Consider the following 23,156-nt stretch of genomic DNA (forward strand, 5'->3'; position numbering starts at 1 on the left):
CTTCATTACAAAGAATCTCAACGGGTTGTTTTTTTAATGTTCACACTCTAAAAAAACAACACATGTATCATTTTGATAAATTCAGCCTAAAAATAAGTTCAGCATCTTTTATTTAGAAAATGTAATTACGATTTTTTTTTCTACAGAAGAAAAACAACAGATGGAAATATAGTTTATAAAAATGAACATTGCAATAAAACCATGAAATTAAAAGAAAAAAAAAATCATATTGCATTGAACTCTGCCTCTTCTTGAGATATTTGCCAAAATTCCCTTCAGCCCGTTCTGGGTTGACGACTTTGCTTCCTTCAAGGTGGACATATTCAGAATAACTTACAGCACCATGGGCACTCCTCCTCAGGTGCTTGAATAACCACAACTTACTCCTTTCGATGCCCTTTTCGGACCCCGGGATGTCTGTTCTCCCCGTGTCTGCAGGCCAAGGTACAGCTTTCCAGCTGGAGAAGAAACTCATTTCAGATGCCTGTGCCTAAGACCTTGTTCTTTTGTTCATGACCTTTGGCAAGATTTGGATGATCATCTCGGAGCTTTCAGTTCCTGCACTACTCTTGCTCCACCACACTCCATCAATCTCCCTATCCATGCCATGCTCCATCCTACCCTCGCTCCTAAACACCACCAAGATCATTTCATCCCTGAGAAAACAGAAGAAGAAAGGCACTGGTTTTCATGAAAGAATTGTGACGACTGACTTAGATGGGCTGAATCTCATCCCTGTCATTTCATTCAGTCTCAGTACCAGCTGGATGTTTTTTGGTGAGGAGGCCAACGGGACCAGGATCACAGGGACAAACACTTTCGTCACAGATGAGAATGGTATTCCAGCGTTCTGAAAACGAGTTTCATCCAGGTGGAAACTAATGAAGAAAAGACCTGAACAAATACATCAGTGTATGCATAAAATTAAAAACTAATGGTAGATTCAAGTAGAGGAGCTTACATACTGTGACTGAGCCAGCTTTCAGAAAATAACAGGTCAGTAAAATATACTTCTGACATTTTATACTATCGCTGTTGCAGCAGCTTCGCTTTGCAGTCAAGGTCTCTCTACATTTTATTGGTCACGCATCCTGAGAGATAAAGCCAGACCTCAATATATCACAAATCTTCAATAAGGAACATTCAAAGGCACTTATTTTAATACATTTAAAAGGAATTAACTTTTTTCCTGAGGCAAATGGTGGTGGTGCCATTTATAAAAGCTATTCACAAGTAAATTTCCATCAGTATGCTTGTGTTCCCGGATCAATCGAATCCTGATGTTTTAAGGTCTCTAAAAATCATACAACCGAGTCAATTAGCCTCACGGCACTAGTTTTAAATGAGAGCATTCCTTCGAGAGCAAGGCATGTCGTGACATTTTAAGCCCTTGAAAAAATGTCTTTCTAAATGTTAGCATTTGCAGCTACAACCAAGAAACCATCTGATCTCCAGAGCAGAAAGATTACAAACATAACTACCGTATGAAACATTTTTATTAATAATCAAAATCCAGAAAAAAAACATTAATTCCATTTGTCATGATAACATCTTAGGATAAAAGCACCAACACTGAACAGTAACAATTTTCCATGAAAATCCAGGGCCATGTTGGAAGCAGGTCTGCTGTTATTGCACCTCAAACCTGCCCTGGTGTCACTAGTTATAGAGACCACTGTACACACTGGAGTTCACGAGTGTCCTTCAGAGCTGGGTTCCTTCTGTGTAAACAGTAGGGATCCAACACGGGTCGCTGATCTTTCTCCTCAGGGACACACATTGACAGAGGCATTTGTGAGATGAGGAAGATGCTGAAAATCGTAGCCGTTTCATAGCTCCTGGAGGTCAGGCCGACTGGTTAAGCTTATAAAGCTGGATGTCCATGAGGGCAGTGGCTGTATGTGACAGTGAGAAATGTGAGCTGACAAGCAAGCTGAACCAATTCTTTGATAAAACACTGAGGATTGTCCTGGTCCTGAGATGAGAATGGGACTTTATTGTGTCACAAGATGGTATACAAGTTTGTGACACATAGTTTAAGAAAATTAACATTAATATACACTTTCAAGCCATCAGAAAAGTCCCTGAGTGTAGACCTTTGGCAGAATTTGGAGTAAACAGCCTCGACTGCAAAGCTCTTGCAGATGATCTACCACTAATGTACCACCGTGGAGTAGCTGGTGAGCTGCACAGAAGCTTTGTCTTCAAATCCAGCTCAAACATCAATGGACTTAAAGAAAAGCACCTCATCCCTTTGATTCTTCAGACATCTAAAAAGAAGTGGTTGCCCCATGTAATGGATATTTGCCTTATTATTCTCACTTACACATACACCAAGCTGCCACTCCAGGTCTAAACTGGTGTAAGACCGCCGGAAAGCCGTCAGGCCAGCTTGTATTTAAGGTCATATCAGCCAGAAACCTTGCAGCCCAGCCGAAGAGTAGTATTCATCAATAGCTGCAATTTCCTTGTTTTCAGTGAAGGAGAGCACCATGCTGTTGGACTAATAGTATTAAATTAAAAAAAGAGAGTAATCTGAAGACAAGTTTAAAAGCATAACATGTAACTGCAATTGTATCAAACACCAAGTGTCAGAAAATTGAAACAGCATCATCAGTAATTACAAAAGACCTCCCAGTGCTGGTAACAAATGGACTACTGTCACTATGTTCTAAAATGAGCAAATAACTTCTTTTCTTCTCAACACACAGATGACAAACATTTGTGTTCTCTGAATGAGCGCACAACAGGACCTCAGTGTGATCATCAGTCTGATCTTCCCTTGACTGACAGGACACAGTGAGTGTATGCTCGTTGACTGAGAGAGGAAGCCATGTCACGCTCACGACCCACAAAGCAGTGCACACACAGACACAAGTGTTTCACATCAGTGCATCTCTTGCAATTACACAATATAGCTCAAATTTTAAGTTTATGGGCTCGTCAGCGTGACAGTCAAACAGTGTATGCGAGACGATGATGTGGGCTTTATGCACAAGTAAAGATGTTTGGAAAATCAAAAATTGCCATTAGTTTGGAAACAGAAGCACCTTTTTATCCTGCAGAATCTGGGTTGGTTAAAAAGTGTGGCAAACTGCTGCCACAGCACCTGTGTTTGCTAAACACACAGTTTCTGAGTTTCTAGTTCTGTTGTGCATGCATGTGTGTATGCGTGTGTGTTTATCACAAGCATACAGATGCTGTTGTGCCATCATGTTGTATGGCAGCATCTGTTAAGGTCCTGTGGTGGTAAATGATTCACTCTCCTCGGCTTCAAGCCTCCTGTTTAACAGGCTGAATTTAAGGGTCACAATGCAGCACCAAAACACCCCTACTTACTTATATATAATCTTTTATATATTTTTTTATATGTATAGACTGTCTCTAGATACATACTTTATATACCTTTCTGTTTACCGTGGACACAAACGTGTAAAACAAGTTATGTACAAAACAAAAAACGGTGTGTGTCTTTCACAAACAAATAGCCCGCGTAAGCATCTCACTGTGGAGAGCAAAGCATGTCAACAGATTCGAACTGTTGCGAGAAACATTAATAGGCCCTGGAGCCAATCAAGTTGGACTCTGATCCAGCTGCATCAGAGCAGATTTATCCAAAAGTTGTACACCTGTCAAACAACTAGACAACAGAATATTAAATAGGAAAAAGCAAATGCCAAAAAGGGCTTTACAAATGTCCCTGTGTACAGCACCAAATATTGGATTTGTTGTTTTCACTACACAATAAATAAAATGCACAGTCCAAATTTAGCACCATTGTTTTCTGGCTGTGAGTCAAGTACGCACACACACACGGACACACACACACACACACACACACACACACACGCGCGCGCGCACACACACACACACGCACCCACGCACCATTGCATTCTACAATGACAACACATTTCAGGATTAAAAACAAAAATGAAGAACAAAGGCAAATGGAAAGACAGCATAAATATAATAATCTAACTTATACACATCTATACAGTTGGAGAATGAGTCACATTCACAGTACATATGTTGTTTACAGAAAACAAATGACACACTAAAAAGGCAAACAAAAAAGTTGTGAAGAGTCCAGTAGTTTGTTGTGATTATGGTAAATGTTTTCCCAGTGTGTGAGGATTTGCATGTTTGAGTGTGTGCTTGGGTATTTGATAACTGCAGTATTATTCCACATACATGCATCTACATTTAGAGTCTAAACAACTGCATACACCTGCAGGAACCAACGGCAGAAATAAATTAAGTTTAGCTTGTGGAAAAAAAAAAAGAATATCCTGCTTTAAGAATATTTCTGCTGTGGGGCTACAAAGTAGTGCCATTTATAAAACAAAGAAAAAAATAAATACAGGAAGGAGATCAGATTCTCTGGTTTTCCTATAATTCTTTTACACCTGGCTTCAGCATCAATAAACTTGCTGTGTTGTGAAAACCATCTGACAACCAGTGACAAAATAATGTCCCCAAAAAGCATCTCAAATTATTTTATCAGGTCTCTTCTTAAACATTAAAAAACATGTATAATCTGTACTGCACTGTAGAAATGCAATTAATTCATAATTTTTTCCATAACTTGGATGCAATCTGAATACTCTAATTTTTCTTGACTATGAAACATGATTTCAGTCTCATATTTAAAGTGGAAAGTGTGTGACAACTGTCACAAAAGACCGGAACTTACGCTGATATGTTGAACAAATTAACTTAGAAAGTGAAAATTATCAATTGTGGTCCAGTTGCTGGAAAATAATAATTCCACAACCTTGAGCGCAAGAGCAGCATAGATGAACTCCATTTGAAAAAAAAAAAAAACATGATTGTTGTACCACTTTACAAATGGATTAATGGGAACCAAAGTTTTACTAACTTTAAATACAAAAATATGGCAGAGCCACAACCTGTATAATTTCTGCTAAAAGAGTAAGTGTATCTAAATATCCAGTGTGAAGTTAGACCAAAATATTCAGTTCCTCATCATGTCTCATGATTCAAATATTGAATTTCACTTAAGGAGGAAAACAGATGCAAAAGCACACACACATACACACAAAAAGGAAAAAGCTGCATTAAGTGTGAGCAGAGTTCAATGAAATGGCCTGTGTGTGAGTGTGATACAGGAAGTGATAACATTGGGAAGGACATGGTTTCTGCTCCAAAGGTACAAACTTCCTGTGTCGATTTCATCAGAGTTCACATCTGACATCATAACTGATTTTAACAGACTGGCACAAGATCGACAATGATTATGATAAAAATATTGATTACAGCACCTCAATTTAAAACAGAGTGCCTTCATTATTAAATTAATTCAATGCTTCATTTGCTGCTGAATTGCGGCCACAACTGACTTGCAAAATCTTTGAACCGGTGTAGACATCATTGTCTACCCCACTACCCAGGATAAAGAAAAAGCAAACACCCCACACAGTGAAGAGACCAGTGCTTTTGAATTCTGCTCAAGATGATCATAGTGGTGGTAGTTAGTGTTTGAGTATCAGTTCATGTGTTTGTGTCTGTACGTGTATGTGTGCGTGTGTGACAGAGATCCCAGTACGGAGGCCGGTCTTGGAGGCGGTTGGGTAGTGCAGACATTTTAAAGCACCAGTGAGTGAGGAGGAGAGTGCCTTGGTCCACACCTGGACATTTGCATAGTTTATTTTATGTTGAGGTAGTTTTCAGCAATTACCTGAAAGATTAAACAGGACAAGAATGTGACAGATTCTATAGGCAATAGTCTTAACAGCAAAAACACTTATGCCAGAGGAGCAACACGATCGGTCACATTAGGGTGTGCTTTTAATCTAAAACCCAAAAATTGTCTTACCTTGCTCAATCAGAAAGACAGCCTGTGGCTGTCCTCCCTACCAGTCCTCTCTTTGTCACTCTCTCCCTCTCTCCACCCTCTAACTGCCCTTCCCCTCTTTAACCACCACCCCTTTACCACACCCCCAGAACCTATCTAGGTCGGGAGCTGGGAAGCTGGGAGGGGGTGTAGGTGCCATGCATGCCTTGAGTCCTCCGCATGCTTCCACCACCACCTGAGCTGCTGGTCGGTGGTGGAGGGGGCAGCCGAGGAGAGTAGTGCACTGCGAATGGGCGAGATGAGGAGGTTGACAGGGCAGAAGAAGAGAGGGAGGCAGTAGCAGCAGCAACAGAGACATAAGAAGTGGAGGGGGAGTTTGAGAGAGGGTGGGATGACTGTGCCCTTTGATGGTGGAGAGAGGAGTGGGACATACGAGAGGAATGGAGGGAGTCTGATCGGGAGGACAGCAAGGCGTCCTGAGTGGGTTCTGAGGAGGAGGGGACGCTTTGCAAGGGTGGTGGAGGAGGGAGGGACAGAGTCGGAGGAGAGGGGCTATGCAGGACTGACTGGGTGCGACTGTGCTGAGCCTGGGAAAGGGGGAGAGGTGAGGACACAGACGCTAGACGCATCGATACCGGTTGGGGTGTGGTATGCTGTTGCGTTTGGGAGGAGGGAGAGGAGGATGTGGATGAGGAGGAGAGACTGAGCAGAGAGCTGAGGCCTCCAGAGGTAGGCAGCGATGCCCCAAACTGATGAGAGGACACTGAGGGAACCGGGTGGTGAAATATACCTGCAAAATTATACAACAGAGATGGAGGGAGGGGGAAGCAGGAAAGTGGAGACAGGGGGAAGAGCAGATAAAAAAAAGGCAAAGAGCAAGAGGGAGGGGACAAAGAGAGAAGCAAGGGCTGAGCCGGGTTGTGCATGGCGCCAAGCAAGTCTTTGACAAGCACATTGAGAAAGAAGAGTCAATCCACCATTAACTGAACTGAATCGGGAGTTTGACTTATAGCAGACCTGATTGTGGATTGGTTTTTTTAAAGCTAGTGAAATGACTCTGACATACAAATCAAAAAACACCCATAGAAAATTTGAATGCCAAACATCCAAAGCTCATTTAGTATATTTAGGAGCAACTCAAGTGCAGATGACAAATTGAACACATTGTTCATACTTTGAGGATTGGTACTGTAAAAATGCAACATTTTCCAAGGGTGTTTAAAAATGCATCACTCAAGCAGTCAGTCCATATTGAAGCAAGGCAGCACAGAGAGTCAATCTCTCAATGAAGAAACCAGAGGCAGCCAGAAAGACAGCAGTAGTATAGGGCCTTCACTTACCTGTCTTCTGGAGGGCCTATTCCCTACCCACCCATTGTCGTTTTTCAAGGTGAACACTGGCTAACACTAAGACCTGACCAATGAGTCTGATATTCACATTGAGGAGGAAAAAACCCCAAAACAGTCACTCATCAGCCATGCTCACCTCCAGCCGCTCCCCCTGCCAGGCCAGCACTTGAGAAGCTTCCAAGGGCAGAGTGTCCGTTGACAAGCCTTTGGGTCCCGCTCACCGTGGAGTTGCCTGTCGGAGCCCCAAACAAGGACTGTAAGACTGAGGTCCCTCCAAGTGGAAACTGAGACCCCAGGTACTGACCGACGGATGATCCACTGGTCGAGGAAACAGCTACAGGACTGCCTCCCACCTTCCCACTGAGAATTCCACCTCCACTGTTGGCTGCAGCAGAAATGAAGAGGTTCTGACTGGCCAGGTTGCTGTTGGCCTTCAGCTCCCAATCACGAGGTGCTTTCTGCTTCTGAATTGCCTGGCGCTGTTCTGAACCAATGTTACCCTGGACTCCTCCACTTCCACTGCAGCCACCACCCCTAGGACCTGCCTCCTGGCTAAGGAACGGATTGGGGGTCATGTAGTTTGATGACTCTCCATCACTCCCTTTCCTTGATTGCTGATGGTGTTGCTTGTAATCAGAGTCTGAGTCGGTGCCTCGGCTTGAACCACCCATGCCAAAAGGAGATCCTCCCTGTCTCAGGTCAGAGTTAGGCTGCTTGGGGTCAGAAATTGGTGAAAAGGTTGATTTCCATTTGCTTGTAGAGGACAGGGAGGAGGATGAGGAGGCCTCACTACCAGTGCTGTTGCCGCTGCTGCTACTGGATTTCCTGCCTAGTTGACAGAGATAGAAAAGGTGTATCATAGAGTTGAGATTCAAAGTTTCTACTCTAACAATGACATACTCTTTTCTTACCCCTTTCACTATCCATTAGTCTACTTGGTCCATCTCTGCTTTCCAAAGATATGGTGGCAATCTTTCTTTCAATTCTAGAAAATTAATAAATGTGGTACAAGAACATACTAAAATCACTATTTTGTCTTAAACATACACACTTGTTCACATGGCTCTTAAGAAAATCATTTTGAAAAAGATTTGATTATGAAGAGAATAATGTTTTAACTGCCATGGAAAACATGAAAACTTTAGAAGAGCAGCTTGGTAAACTCTGCCTTCATATTGTGTCACAAATCATGTTACCGTGAACTGGAGCTGTCAGCGGGGTATCCTGAGTCTTCATCATCTGAGCTAGGGGCTGAGGAGTAACGGCCTGTGCCATTGAGCTCCAGGGGACGCTCTCTTTTCAAGATAGGCGGTTGGTCCAGGTCAGGCGCACTGGGGCTGCGGCTTGATTGCTCTGGAGAGGAGATGGCAGAGATCTCCAGGGGCTGGTTGATGTTGTTCACCTGATGTGACAAAGGGCCAAGATGATACAGAGCTGTTGTAAAAAAATGCACTGAATAATCAGAACTGAAGAAGCCTCTTGGATGAGGTAAAGCATCTTCAAGGAGAAAAAACAAGTCCACTTAGGACAGAAAGATTTGACAATGATTGAATGATCAGAGAGAACTAAACTGCCTCCTCTACGTCCCTAAAGAATAGGGTCTGTATTATAGTATGTAGCTAAAAGGAACGTTTTTTTTCCCCATCATCCTTTTCTCATTGAGGTACATGGGCCAATATAATAATATTCGTATGGTAGAAAAATCTTGTCAATTAACATTCTTGCCAATTGGTTTTCTTATTACATGTGGTTACTTACCATCGAGCTAATGTTGAGTGGTGATCCAGAGGAATGGTTGTTGGAGCTGAGCCCAGGAAACGATCTCCTCTTTGGAGATCCGCTGGCAGTAACAGCTCCAGTGGAGTTACGTTTTCTTCTCCCCCTTTTGCGTCCTTCTTGCAAAACAAGGCTATGAGTAGAGTGTGATGAAGACATGTGTGTTGGTGTGTGAGTGTGCTGTGTGCCTGGGGACTGGTGGGTATGGTTTCCATGGTTGCTGTGGTATCCCTGCTTAGCTGAGTGACCAGTGTGATGGTGGAGGCGTGATCCTCCAGTTGCACTGCCTCCACTGCCTGATGAAGAGGAAGATGAGGAAGATGATGAGGAAAAGAAGATTCTCCTCCGCAGTTCACTGTCCTGGGGCTCTGTATCAGAGTCAGCCCCTTGGCATTCCTGTGCATCTTCTGGAAGTATCCTTGGTGGTCCATCTGCATAATGCAGCACCCCTCCAGTACTAAGTGGGGGGCTCTGAATAGGACCTCCCCTGCCTATTGGTCCAGTCAGGGAAGAATTGCTGTGTTGAGGAGGTGATGAAGATGCTGCATTATGGTCATCAGGGTGGGAACCTCCATTCACTAGTCCTGAACAAGATGAATATCCTTCAAATAGATTGATACACAGAAAGTCATGATTATAAAATCCCACTAAATCCCAAATTTTTGCAATGAAATTTACAAATGGCAGAAAACCAGGGTGTGAGAAAACAAGTTCAAAGAGAATATTTGAGCTTTTTTTTCTCTGTAACACCATTAACCAGTACTTTTTGCATGAGTTGGTGAGATGCTATCATGTCAGGTATGGACAGTTTAAAAATAATGGTTACTTTGACAAGCACGAAACAAGCATGAAACTTTGACAAGCACGAGAGGAAATCTATAAATTATTTCCATTAAGGTACATAATTACTTGAAAAATAATTGTGTGGGTCTATGGCCACTATCTCCAAAATTCAGAAACTCACAGTCAGTTAAAAAATGTATCGGTTTTGGGTGTGCTGGCCATTTCAAATCTAATTGGCTCAGGTAGTTCTTAAAACTAGTTCTCGAGTGTCATTTTATGTGTGCCTGCAAAATCCCAAACATTGATATTTTTGTGAAATTAAGAACATTGGTTTTTTTTCGTCTTTATCTAATTTTTATGGTTCTCAAACTTAAATAAGGTGCAGTTGATAGGTAGACAACGCTTACCATTAGTCTGAACAGCCTGAGAAACAGGACTTGGAGTACTTCTCTGAAACAATGAATAAAGCACATGCTGAACATTAAGTAAAAAACGAGAGCAGTTCTTGCTTAGGACAATACCACCAGTTGCCACGACAAGCAGATTTTGTGTAAAATTTACCATGACCCGGATTACAGAGAACCTCCACAGACAATACTATCAATTTCTTAATTGTGTTGACCATACTTACTAGCCTCTCTGCACGACTGGGCAACACCACGCTAGCCAGTGGAATGCTGACAGGAAGCTTACTTGGATGGACAGTGCTCAGAGGAATACTTATTGGTAGGCTTGTTATGCTGTTGTCACTCTGAACAGAGGGACTCTTTTCCTTTCCACCCTATACACAAGATTGAAAGAATAACAGTGTATAAATACTGAAGGAAAAACAGTGCCAAGTACAAGTTTAAATAAAAGACTTACCCTCTCAGAACCTTTAGGGGTATTCTGAAGATCGGACGAATTGGGAGAGGAGCAGCTTTGCTTTGCTGCAAGTGTAGAATTCAGAGCACCAATTTCCCCCCTTAAACAGAGGAAATACAGATTGAGTTACTCAAAATAAAATATGACACAAAACAAGCTATTGGGTATTTTGGTTATTTAGTGGCTACTGACCTGTGTGTGGGCAAACCTGGACCTCTTAAGTGAGCAGAGGCAGTGGGATCCTGATTAAGGTGCCTCCGCAAGGCAATTTTGGCAGGAGAGAAACGTGTGTAGTCAGGAAGCGCATGGGATGAGCTTTGCCTACTCTGCCGAGCATCAGGGGTAGCTGGTACAATCTCATGGTCAGGAGAGATCGGTAGATAGCGGGAGAGAAGCTCAACCTTGGTATTAGTCCGATCAAAACAGGGTGAGCTGGTGCCATTGATAGAAAGTTCAGGGCTTACACCATTAAGAGCTTGGACTGAGGAAAGGCCAAACTTTGTGGAGTCCATGTCTGTGGAAGAGCGTGATTCTAGGCTCTTCCTGTATGGGGAGCCATCACATGGGCTGTAGGATTTCAGCTGTAGCAACTCCTGCTGCCTTTGACTTTTCTCTAACTCCACAATGCTGATCTGCACACACCAGAGGGAGCCAGTTCTTGGCGTAAACAGACATTCAAAACAATGCTAAAAAGTCTGACATAATAAATTGAGGTAAGTCAAGGACAGTTGTGTCATTTTTTTATGTAACAATCCTCAAACTTCCATTTTGGATTACTTGTGAATATCAATTAAATGGTTGTGATGTTCAAACAACAAAAAAGATAGGATCAGATGGAATAAAAACACTCAAAATGCAGAAAGAGTTTCTAGCTCAGTTTCTTATTTGGCCTAGACTAGTTACATATCTAATAAGCTCAATAACCACAAGACTGACCAGGAGGGAATTTTAGTGCCATTCAGCACCCATTTCCATAGTTCCAGAAATCATAATGAGTCAACAAAAGAGAAGAGATAGACAGATTGGAAAAATCTATCAGTAGATTCCATACCTGCAACTCCAAACAGTGTCTCTGCTTCTCAGAGATCTGTCGACGCAAGACCTGCTTTTCCTTCAGCAGACTCTCAAGACACAGAGAACTCCAATCCAGCTTTAACTCCTCACATCGAGACTTCAGCTGGAACAGAAACACTTTCTATCATTTACTTGCCACTATATATCCGATGTATCATGTGGTGATATATAGAAACACGATTAACTTATGAACCTTTCTAAACTTGAAATAAAGCATATAATTCAGTCATAAGGGTGCAATGAGCTAATGGTCATGAACCACTGAAGTTGACACTGTGAAATATCTTTGAACACCTATGTCTCACCAGTAGCAAGCTGTGGTCTCTTAGTACAGCCATGTCTCTCTCAAGCTGTTTTGTTTGTTCTTTCAACTGATGATTGTGGGCAGATATCTCCTTCTGAGCCTGTAGCAGGTCCTCTACAGTCATAGCTTTCACTCCCAGCTGACCAACACAAACACAAAAGGAGTCACACAAGCTTGCATTAAGAAATTTAAGAGATAACTTTCATGAATTGTTGTAGGCGCAAGACATCATCACCAGTTACTGTCAGAACAAAACCAAATCCCAAAATAATGTGGCTGAATGTGTTAGCCCAATATCACTGTACATGTGATTGGCTTGTGTTCATTATATGAAGTGTAACAAAAGTTGCAATTCTTACCTCATCTAGTTTCGTCTGGAAAAGACCTTTGATTTTGTCTTTGTGAGACTGACAGACAGAGCGGAGCTCCTCTGCCTGCCCTGACAGGTCTCTGTGTTTTTGCTGAAGACAGAGAGGAAAGCAGGAATGCTTATAAGAAAAAAAACTAAAAGCAGTAGTTTGTTCAACTATGGCAGCTTTTATTTGTGCATTAAAGCCGACCATTTGATACCAAGGGCTACTGACTAAATGCAACAACCGATGATTCAGAGGTACTTATGTAAACACAATATGGCTGTTGGTTGATTTCAAAGTGGAGTGGTAAAAAAGGAGAAAACACACACATCCGCTGCCCAGTTAGGGATGGGTGCTGGATCAAAACAGTCAGCTTATCGGAGGTGTGTGTGTGTGACATATCCGGTGAGCATCGAAAGTGGAGCCAATGTTTGCTAGGTCATGTGGGAATACGTTTTTGTAAAATAAATCTCTTTCTTTTTGGAGCATTTTTGGTGTGCAGTTTTTTTCCAAACTGAACTTAATTGAATGGAACGTGCCATTACTTTCTTTTGGTTAAAAAACTGGAACTTTCATGGTCTGTAGGCGGCAATAAAGACAGCATTTGGTAGCAGCATATTGTCTGTTAAATTGTTGGGAATTCTATCACTCTGGCTTTTTGGTCACAGGTTCCATAACACTTAGTAGTTCTTTGAAAGTCCAATCAGACACATTAGTTGCGAGTCTGGCATCTTCAAAAACAGTGTTTGGTCTGCTGTGTTCATGAACATAACCCGAAAATGTGAAATTGACTGAACATACCAGACCAATTTGCCTTGAAGAGATTTCGTGACACTAGTCTAGAACATGATCTAATATGGTATGGCTATAATGCTATGGTAACTAGCATAGTCCATCTATAATTAAATCAGAAAGTATTTCCTATTTGAGGTGACTAATCCAACATTGAAATCAACCACCAGCATGATGAAAATACATTGCGAATCGTATCTCCTCAATTGTGTCAAGAAGAAATTTACTGAAAGTAAAAGGCTAATGCAGATGCAGTTTCTCAACTCCAGTTCCATTCTGACTAAAACAGTTTATAACTAGACTGTGAAAAAGATCAGTGCATTAAAAACAAGGTTCTGGCTCGATGTATGCACATGTAAGACAAACTACTATAACTTATCCACGGTCTAAGTCTTAAATAAACAATAGCCTACGGGTTAAAAACTTGGTATCAGATTTCACAAATTACCTTCTCCTCTTCTAAAAGCTGTTGAAGATTGGAGCGAAACTGAGGAGTCTTCATGTAGGCCATAAACTGGAGGTATTGAACTTTGATGCTATCTGCCAAAAAGATGTGGTGAAGAAACACAGTGTGAGCAATGGGACAACATAAGAAAATAAGGTTCTCAGAAATGTTGGGGAAACAGGAGCTGTCCTGCTAGAGAAATCAACAAGGATAAATTAAGATTTAAAATCCAACTTGGATTAATAATAAGAATAGAGCTAACATCAGGCCCAACAAATTTAATGGCAGCCAAACTTAAGTCCACACTAATACTGTCAATCGTGGCCTTTACTTTACTAATCATCATTTTTTCCTTTCTGCTTTTCCCTTCAAGGGTTGCCACAGCAAATCAACCTTCTTCATTTAACCCTATTCTCTTTATCCTCCTCTCTCACACCAACTACCTTCAAATCCTCTCCTACTACATCCATAAATCTTTTCTTTAGTCTTTCTCTGACCTCCTGGCTGGCAGCTCCAATTCCAGCATCCATCTACCAATATATCCACTATCCCTCCTAACCTCTCAGTCTAGTTTTTCTGACACTCTCCAAAATATCTAACATGTGCTGTCCCTCTCATAGACTCATTCCTAATCAAATCCATCCCCGTTGGTCCCAAAGAGGACCTCAACATCTTCATCTCTGCAACCTCCAGCACTGCGTCCTTTTCTTCAAGTGAATGAATTGGCTAAAACCCTACACGACATTTCAAGTGGTTACCGCTGTGCAAAAATATTAGGATACAATATTTAAATGATACAAATATTAACAGTTTCTTAATGAATAGCACAACAAAGAAACAAATCAAGGCCCAGATGTGAAAAGATGCTGGCATAAGCTAAATATACATTTTTCTCACCTAGCAGTTGTTGCAGACCAGGTGGAGTTTGACTCAGCAGCAATTGGTTAGAGGGATAGTGCTGAACCTTAGGAGGTAGCTGGAAAAAAGGACTCCGAGGCTGTAAATACGCATCTGTACACACAAAGAAATGGAAATAAAGCAAGTGAGTTTTCTGAGTCGATCATTGATTGAGTTGTTCCTTTGTTCAATTAAGTGTGTTAATTATTTTTTTAAATGTTCAGCATATTTTGTGTGTGCCATCTGACCCTGAGGGGGTGCAGCAGAAAGGGTCTTGGCATGCAGCAAATCCAATGCACTCTGGTTCTTCTTGTTTTTCTTCTCAGCTGCCGGGACAGCTTTCTTGGGTCGACCACGCTTCTTGTTATTTAACTTGCGACCTTTGGCCAAGAGTCTTGTTCTTCGGGGTTTGGCTGGGGGCTTGACGACTGTCACCAAGGGGGGACGCTCTTCCTCCCCACATGAATCCTGCTGCAACATGCATGCACAAACAATCCTCATTTCAAGAATGATAAAGCAAATGGTAATTGGTTTAAATAGGATTTATTTCCATTGCAGGCTTAGCTGGTCAAATAAATTACTCAAACCATTGTACCGTAAATTTTACCTTGGTTAGTTCTTTAGGTTTTGTGGGTGTCGTGCTATTGCTTTTACTGTCCTTTGTATCTTTCTGCTGACGTCGCCTAGCTGCCTCTTGCTCTTCCTGATATAAGAAACATTTGAAAATTTTTTACTAAAAAATCTTAAAGGAAAAAAACTTGAAGCACAGCAATGTCAATATAATGCGGATGGGAGAGGAATCAAAGCTCACCCTGAGTTTAGGATTTTTGAGACTTGCAAAATAGTTTTCAAGCTGAAATACAGTACAAAAAAATGTATGAATTACTCACAAACTTGACAGACAAGAGAACTTTCAAAGGTTTCGTTTCTTACTATGGTGCGGTCTATAGTGTGCAGATAGTAGGAAACTGGCTTTCCAGTCCAGGAAACAGAGCCTCTGAGTGGAGACAGCTCTACCACACGCATTATTGTGCCAATATCTTCAAAGCAGAGAGGAAAATAATGGTATTGAACTCCACTACATTATAGAGGAATATCTGCTATGAAATATGTCTGGTACTCACCACTCAAGTTTCGACTGTTTATTCTAAAATTTAAAGGTGCAAAAGGTTTGGAGGATACAATTTTCCCACCTGTAAATGAAAAAAATCGGTATTTTTCCCAATAAGTTTAATGGTGTCAAGTAACTGAGCCAAACATCCTTTGAACATAATTATTTTTTCATCACATACAAATAATAATCCATTGATATGTTCATCAGATTGTCATTGCAAGCATTTAAAATAGAAAAGGAGTAAACTTGGTGAATGAACTAACACATATGATTATGAATTCAAATATGATTATTGGTGTGCAAGAAAAATACTAACCTTCCTTCATGTTTGCAAAACGTTCCTTCAGCTGGTGATCTACTTCTGGACCAAAGGCAAAGTTATTCACAAAAATAATACTGGAATATAGAGAAAGGTAGATGTATTTCAGATGTGAGGTACAGTTACAGGAATTTAACCTGTAAAAAAAATTCACAACAATTTCAGATATGTTCATGCAAACAAGCATTTTCAGATTTGAAATAACAGATACTTATATACCTCTCATATCCCCTAACACATTGAAAATCACAATTTCATGCAAGAACGCTCATAATTATTTTCCTGAAAATAAAAAAATTATTAAGTCACATCTACGGTTTGTAAAAGGCAATATACATTTTTAAAAGGTGTGGTATACCACCTTGTGTTGGCAATCCTTTCTTTCCATTCTTCAGACAGAAAATCACCTCTTTCCAGCTACAAAGCAAAGACAGGGTAAAAATCTTGAGAGCTTATGCACCTGAACACCTTACGACACCTTAAACTGAAAAGCACATAACCACACAATGAGTACACTTACTGTGTATTCCCCATGTTTCTTCCCATACCATTTCATCCACTTTTTAAATTCTTTATCCATGGTCTGCAGAAATGGAAAAAAAAACTGCTCAAGAGTGTTGTCAGAAGTTCCAGAAAGAATTAAAAAAGAGATATAGAGCTGTGATCAGCCTGGTGGTTTCTAACCTCTTCTAATTGTGTGACAAAATATTAAGTTACCTCTGCATATGTGGCTGGAATGTCTGCTTTCTCAACACCATAGTAGTGTTTACAGTTGGTTGCTGCTGCAACCTGCAACACTACTTGCCCTACACCTGAAAAGCAGTTATTAAATTGGGAAGTTAAAAATAAATAAATAAAACAAAATTTCACATCTTTGACAAAAGATAGACCTGGGCTGGTAAAACAAACACCCATCAATTCAACAATCTTGCATCTTGTAAAACTATTGTAAAATATTCAGCTGCTAGCCGACAGCCAAATTAAAACCTGGTATGTGAGCATAAAATTATTCTTTAAAAAAAAATCCTCTTTATCTCACAAGACATCGTTTCCTATATATTTTGTATACCATGGGCCATAAACATGTGCTTCTTGATAATCAGATAAATGAATGAAATATAAATAAAAAATAAAACAAACCACTGCCAAGGTCAACAAAGGTGTCATCTTCCATCATTTCCATCTCATCAATGATCTGAGCGACCAGGTCGAAAGATGTTTCTCCATACACCTCGGGGGAAAAGGGTTCGTAGTTGTTCAGCTTCTCTGGGTCCGTCACAGAGTGGTTGTACACCTGCTGTAGGATGTGTCTCAGAAGCCCATTGGAAGGGCGCTTGTTGAGTTTCATGGGCTGGGTGGTCCCCTTCCACTTAAAATTGGATTAAACCAGGTGTTTATTCACGCGTGCGCGCGCACACACACACACAGACACACGCGTATATACTCAAATCAAGGCATAAAGACATTCTCATGACTCTTTCCATGTAAAAACCTGTTGTTTTTTTCCATTTACATGAATAAAGGCTACATAAAAAGATTTAGACTTTCAAAGATGAAGAATTAATTTATATTTACTATTATTCTTAAACCTTGGTGTGAAAGGACTTTTTTTTTTTTTTTTTTTTTTTTTTTATTAAATCAGTTATTGAACTCCAGAATTTTGAAACCCTGGCCATGTGCTTGACTTTTCTTTATATAGGTATACATACATCAAATAATCAAAACATGCCCTTTGCTGTGGCAACCCCTGAAGGGGTGCCACAGCAAATCGACCTCTTCCATCTAATCATATTCTCTGTATCCTCTTCTCTCACACCAACTAAATTCATGTCATCTTTTACTACATCCATAAATCTTCTATTTGGTCTTCAGCTAGGCCTCTTGTCTAGCAGCTCCAACCTCAGCATCCTTCTGCCAATGCATTAAATATCCCCTGTCTGTATATGAGCAAAACAACTTCAGCTTCTCTGACCTTATAACCGAACCAGCAAACATGTCCTGTCCCTTTGATGGACTTAGTCCAGATTGTGTACACCTTTCCTTTCATTCTGACTGATACTCTTATCAAACATTACCCCTGACACTTTTCTACACCAATTCCAACCTGCTTTAACACATTTCTAAACCTTAAAACACGTTGGAATGGATGGAGAAAAGATGTGAGGGGTATTGTGTGATTAAAAAAAAAAAAAAAAAACAAAAAACACAGTACGTAAGTATGAAATGCAAGAAAAAAAAAACAACAGAAAAATTATTCTGATGCTTAGGTTGGTTCAGTTCCATATGGTGCAAATTTAGTTTAACAAAAAGTACACACTTAGATTACTGAACCCTGTAAATGACAAACAATATAAAAAAACTAATACAATTAAGGTACTTACCAGCTGGTGAATGCTGTCTATGGCCCGGTTGTATTTGTCACACAGTCTCTGCATGCTGTCAAAACTATAAAAAAAATTATAATTTTGTCCCTTACATAGGAACAAGTCATTTCCCATTTACAATGAAAACAGAAAATAATTACTTGTTTCATAACAACTGAAAAAAAAAAAAACTTCAGTTAAAATTTTGACTTAAATATAATTCACCTCAACAATAAAAATGAAATATCATACATCATATATCAAACACAAAAGCAAACCTTCTCCAACTGAAAGGAACTGTTGTTCATTTACACTTCATAATTTTGTTTACCATGTTATTAGCATATGCAAATATTCAAGTAAATAGACACTCACCTCTTGGTGTCATAGTCAATGAGTACATAGTTTTCCATAGCCAGTTTGAGGTCTGGGATCTCCTCACACACCCATCTTGAAAACACACAAATGACTTATAAATGCACCCAACATAGCCATTAGCTGTAAAATTTCAAGAGCTAACTGGGCACAGGAAAACTGCTTACCTAATGGTCTCAATGATTTCATGAGCAGCATCATGGTGTTTATCCTGACAAGACAGAAATTGGTGACTGACTAACTTGCAAATAATGTTTGCTAAAATAGTCAAGCATAATTAAGGAATTAGTAAACATGAAATATACACCGACTTAAAACACAGACACATTAAAATGATAAGACATTTTATGTTTGCAAAGGTTGTATTTCTTCTTCCTGTAATGCCATGGCCATCATAATGAAGCACACATCTTCACAATTTCATACAGCAGACAGGCAACCACTGCGTGCAGAACTACTGTTCAGAGCTGCTGAGTATTAGGCTGTTTCTGTTTGTCAACATCAACAAGAGATGATCACGTGGATGGAGCAGATTTCCATCATGACCAACCAATTACATCACTCTTTGGAGTTTGTTTTACGGCAGCATGGCATGTAAAGAGGAGATGCAGAGATGAGATTGCATTTCGCAGTATTAAATTCATTGCTTGTTTATTCTCACTGTGAGAAAAAGTCTCATATTTGATTAACATAACATTCAATTTCCCTTCATTAGCTATTTATTGTTATAATGTATAATACTTTACTCTAGAATTTAATCAGAGAATCCTGCAGGAAGACTTTAGAAATTATTAAAACCAGAGGAAGTACCTGGAACTTCAGAAAGACAATTTTACTTCATTCACTTTCAAAAGTTTCTTAAACCATGAATAGTATTTCAGAAAGCAAATCAAATGAGTAGTATTAATGCTATGCAAAGATTCTATAGTTAGTAATACTAGCCAGAGTATGTGGAGGAGCTCAGAGGGAGTACAGGACTCAAGTTACACCCAGAGCGCATTCAGCTTCAGTCTGTAGCCTGAGCTGACCCACTGACCCACTTTCTGTCTCCCGTTCCAGCGCACAGCCAAGAAGTGCCTCTGGTGGAGAGAAAGAAAAGAGGAATATAATAAAGAATGAGAATTCATGCCAGATAAAAAGGAAAGCGAGAAGGGGAGTAAAATGAAAAAAAGCTGGAATAGAGCAGGGACTCAAGCCAGAGGGGAGGGAAAGCCTGGTATTTATCAGCTGTTTGAGGCCTGGCACAGCAGCCAGTGAGCAGCTCACAGCCTGGAGCTTCCAGCTTCCCGCCAATACCGCCCGCCAATAATACCCAAACTTCCACCAAGGCTCGAACATGCATGCATGCACTCATTCACTCAGTATGCACATTAACTAAAAATATTGTGTCAGCACGGCATCTCAGACATTAATATATTACTGAGCTATATATCACTGTATAACAAAAATTTAAAAGAAAAAAACCCAGCAGATTTTACATACTACGTTCAGTAATATGTAAGATTAGATATGGGTCTGACAGATTATCTATCAGACTATCAGGATACCAAATCTGCTTGCTTCAGACTGCTGGCTTCAGACACCCACAAAAATGATACACAGCGGGTCTGTGGCTAAAAATAATCCTCATTTGAAAGCAAGACACTCCTTTCTCCCCACAGTGGGAAACTGACGTAGGTATGATACTTCCTCCCTGCACCCTCTTCAGTCTACCTCTCCGTGCTTCAGTATGACATGTTTGGGAGTATAGTGGCTATACCTTGTACTACTAAACAAACTAAATGTAATAATGAGTATCTAAGAAAGGTGAGCCTCTGACACCTTAGTAATTCTCATTCCTACAGCAAAAATACAACCAATCACTGCCAAAACAGATCTGAAAAAAAAAATGAAAATAAATGAAAAACAGGGCACCAGTAATTTAACAATATAATGTTACATGTCTGTACAGTACAGGTGTAGAGATTACTTTGCTAATAGTCAATGTGAACATACCTTCTCAATAACAACCTAGACATATCCATTTGTTTAGTCTTGTCCAACTAAAACAGCTGGTGACATGTTTGTGTCTGAACGTCAGATGCCATGCATTAACAAGCTCCCAACATAACTCCTCAACTGCAAATACTACAAACGCTTGTTTTGGTATTTCAATGAAACAGCAGCACAAGACATTTAAAATCTATTGTCGGAGATTGATTTTATTGAGGAATATATAGCTTTGCATATTGAGGGTGGTTGAGGTAAAAAAGGCAGCAAAGTTAAACACATTCCATTGGTGTAGCAGTGTGCCTCTTAAATGCATTGCGGGACTTGTAAGAGCCCATTCCCTCAACCAGATGGACAAATAGCTTTACCACCAAGGTGTTCTTCATATGGAAGCATTTACAGATGCTCAGATGAGGGAATGTAGAAAGAGACAATGAGAAACAAAGCAGCTAAAAGAATAATTGTAAACTGAATTTTAGTCGCAGCACTGCTAAGATAAAACAGCCATGGCATGTGTTCCGAGACAAAACATTTTTCACACTGTGTGGGTGCATGAAGTCGGCAGTGTACACTACACTCTGCCTTCAATACAGGGTGAGACAAGCAGTTTCATGCATACGAAGAGTGAAAATGAATCTACATGAAGGTAGGTCGTTAACCGAAAGCAATTTGACAAGGACTAAAAATCCCTGATCTTTCACTGGCCTAGAAAGGGACACGGAGAAAAAGAAAATGTGTTTTAAATTCTATATCTAAAATACTGTAGATTGAAGAACAGTCTACCCTCCCAGTAAAGTTCCACCATAGCCCTGGAATTGTGTCTGCTTTTTTGAATTAGTGACAGTTCCTAGTTTAAAAAAAAAAACAACTAAAAAAAACACCATGTAGCTCAACAGTATATTTGTAAATTCCTGTCATGCTTGTTCTCAACCTTAACCGAACAGGCCATTGCATAAAGAGTTGGGAAAGGCTGTCACTTGGGGAGGGAGGAACTTTTTAGTGTTATCAGACTTGGGGTTGGAGTAAAGGGAGGGACAACTCCTTGGGAAAAGGCATAAGAGTGGCTTGTTACAACAACAATCTGACCAAAATTATTTGAAACTCAGAGTCAGCAAATGACCAAAAGATTTGACATAATGTGGGAAGCAATCAGTTAGAAGATGACTGTCCAACAGCTGTGACATACAGTTCACCGAAGTCTCTGAGCAAGCATGACTATTACTAGGCCACATGTGACATTCAGATAAACTGTATGTGTGCAGTTCAAACTATCAAATGTAACCAGGTGGCCTCAATCATGAAGGCGCGCGCACAGACACGGAACTGAGGAATGTAGTTCTGCTTTTCACATGCATGTACGTGCACATAGCTTTTCGTCCATCTCCACATCCTCGTAAGCGCCGTGTGATAGTTTACCGCTGCCCGATGGATATACAAACTTGTACTGCAGAAATAAAACTGAAAGGCTCTAACCCATTCAATGTTATACGAGGACAAAGGGATGAATAAACTGTTTGGGCAGACAAACTGAAAGCTTGATTCAAAATGTGGACCAATATCAAATGCTTCCATTTCGTTTGCTATACTAACGACTGTAGTCAGTATCTGGGTAGATAAAGATAATATCACACATCACCATTACTTTATTTTAAAGTGTGTGACAGCTCTTAAAGTTGTGAAGAAGCTGAGAAAATACTGGTGAAAAGGCAGGTCTTACATCCGACCCGTAAGGAACTTGGCACAGAACCCACGTCTGTCACATCCCGACCAGTATGACCTGATTCCCTCGGCGAGCGTGCTATGGCTTTGAGAGCTAACTAGGGCTAGCCGGGCTAGCTAACAAAGACAAAAACATTTATACATATTTCGGTTACCGCTGAGACTTGAGGTCTAACACTTACGTATACTTGTAACGGCCACGGGTAGCCTGCGGGTTCTGCTCCAACCGGCGATTTGAGCTTGAGCTCCAGCTTTTCTCCCATTCTACACTTCACGGCGGCTTGGCTGTGATAGATAGCTAGGCTAGACACTGCTCTCCGTTAGCCAGCTGGTCGGTGAGCTACAACGTGAACATTTTGTAGGTAAATCGATAAAAAAGTGTAAAATAAAAAACAGACTTCGACGTTCGTTAAAGACACACGTAATTTACAAGGACAATGTGTCGGAATCCTTTTGTATAATTTGAATAAAATGCCTCATTATTTCCACTGGCAATAACACCTCGTCCGTATCGCCGCCATCTTGCCCGGCATGAATAAATATGGCAGTGGGCCACTGGAAAGGGGGGCGCAAATACGTCACTGAGGCCCGTGATGACAGCGCGTGGGTCACGCCACACTACTTCCGCGTAGTAACTTCTTACTTTTGACATATTTGTTATTTGGCTTTGTAACAACAACAACAACAACAAACAACTGCGCGTAGTTGTCATTGGACGGAACACAGGTCTTAAACAGGCAGCCGAATGTCTCTGGGTTCCTTTCTGAAGTGTCACATCCAATTTGACAGCTCCCTCGTGTACTATCTTCTGGGGGCGGGTAGGAA

At 40.6% G+C, this 23,156-nt stretch overlaps 1 protein-coding gene across 5 annotated transcripts; it reads right to left on the reverse strand.

Moving 5' to 3' along the window:
* Nucleotides 1–1,484: 1,484 nt before the first annotated feature.
* Nucleotides 1,485–22,844, reverse strand: dot1l (DOT1-like histone H3K79 methyltransferase). 5 transcript variants are annotated; one of them, XM_086161192.1, is made up of 30 exons: nucleotides 22,514–22,844; nucleotides 18,791–18,834; nucleotides 18,624–18,698; nucleotides 18,267–18,330; nucleotides 17,026–17,254; nucleotides 16,603–16,697; nucleotides 16,406–16,468; nucleotides 16,247–16,302; nucleotides 15,883–15,962; nucleotides 15,577–15,645; nucleotides 15,386–15,492; nucleotides 15,264–15,305; nucleotides 15,060–15,155; nucleotides 14,701–14,923; nucleotides 14,453–14,566; nucleotides 13,559–13,650; nucleotides 12,325–12,426; nucleotides 11,967–12,104; nucleotides 11,639–11,764; nucleotides 10,780–11,219; nucleotides 10,588–10,687; nucleotides 10,355–10,504; nucleotides 10,131–10,173; nucleotides 8,923–9,542; nucleotides 8,361–8,566; nucleotides 8,076–8,149; nucleotides 7,469–7,993; nucleotides 7,301–7,396; nucleotides 5,837–6,605; nucleotides 1,485–5,698 (listed from the first exon to the last, which is right to left on the reverse strand). In XM_086161192.1, the coding sequence occupies exons 1-29, from the start codon at nucleotides 22,592–22,594 to the stop codon at nucleotides 5,968–5,970; spliced, it is 4,788 nt and encodes a 1,595-aa protein (XP_086017318.1). In that variant the 5' UTR covers nucleotides 22,595–22,844; the 3' UTR covers nucleotides 1,485–5,698; nucleotides 5,837–5,967. The 5 variants fall into 5 exon arrangements, with proteins under 5 accessions (XP_086017318.1, XP_086017317.1, XP_086017319.1 ...); XM_086161191.1 differs by having other exon boundaries at nucleotides 7,301–7,993; nucleotides 14,701–14,920; XM_086161193.1 differs by lacking the exon at nucleotides 5,837–6,605.
* Between the last annotated feature and the right edge of the window lie 312 nt (nucleotides 22,845–23,156).

Source organism: Fistularia commersonii, chromosome 16 (genome assembly GCF_037954325.1).
Source record: "Fistularia commersonii isolate RoL2024-O1a breed Wild chromosome 16, RoL_Fcom_v1.0, whole genome shotgun sequence".
Taxonomy (NCBI): domain Eukaryota; kingdom Metazoa; phylum Chordata; class Actinopteri; order Syngnathiformes; family Fistulariidae; genus Fistularia; species Fistularia commersonii.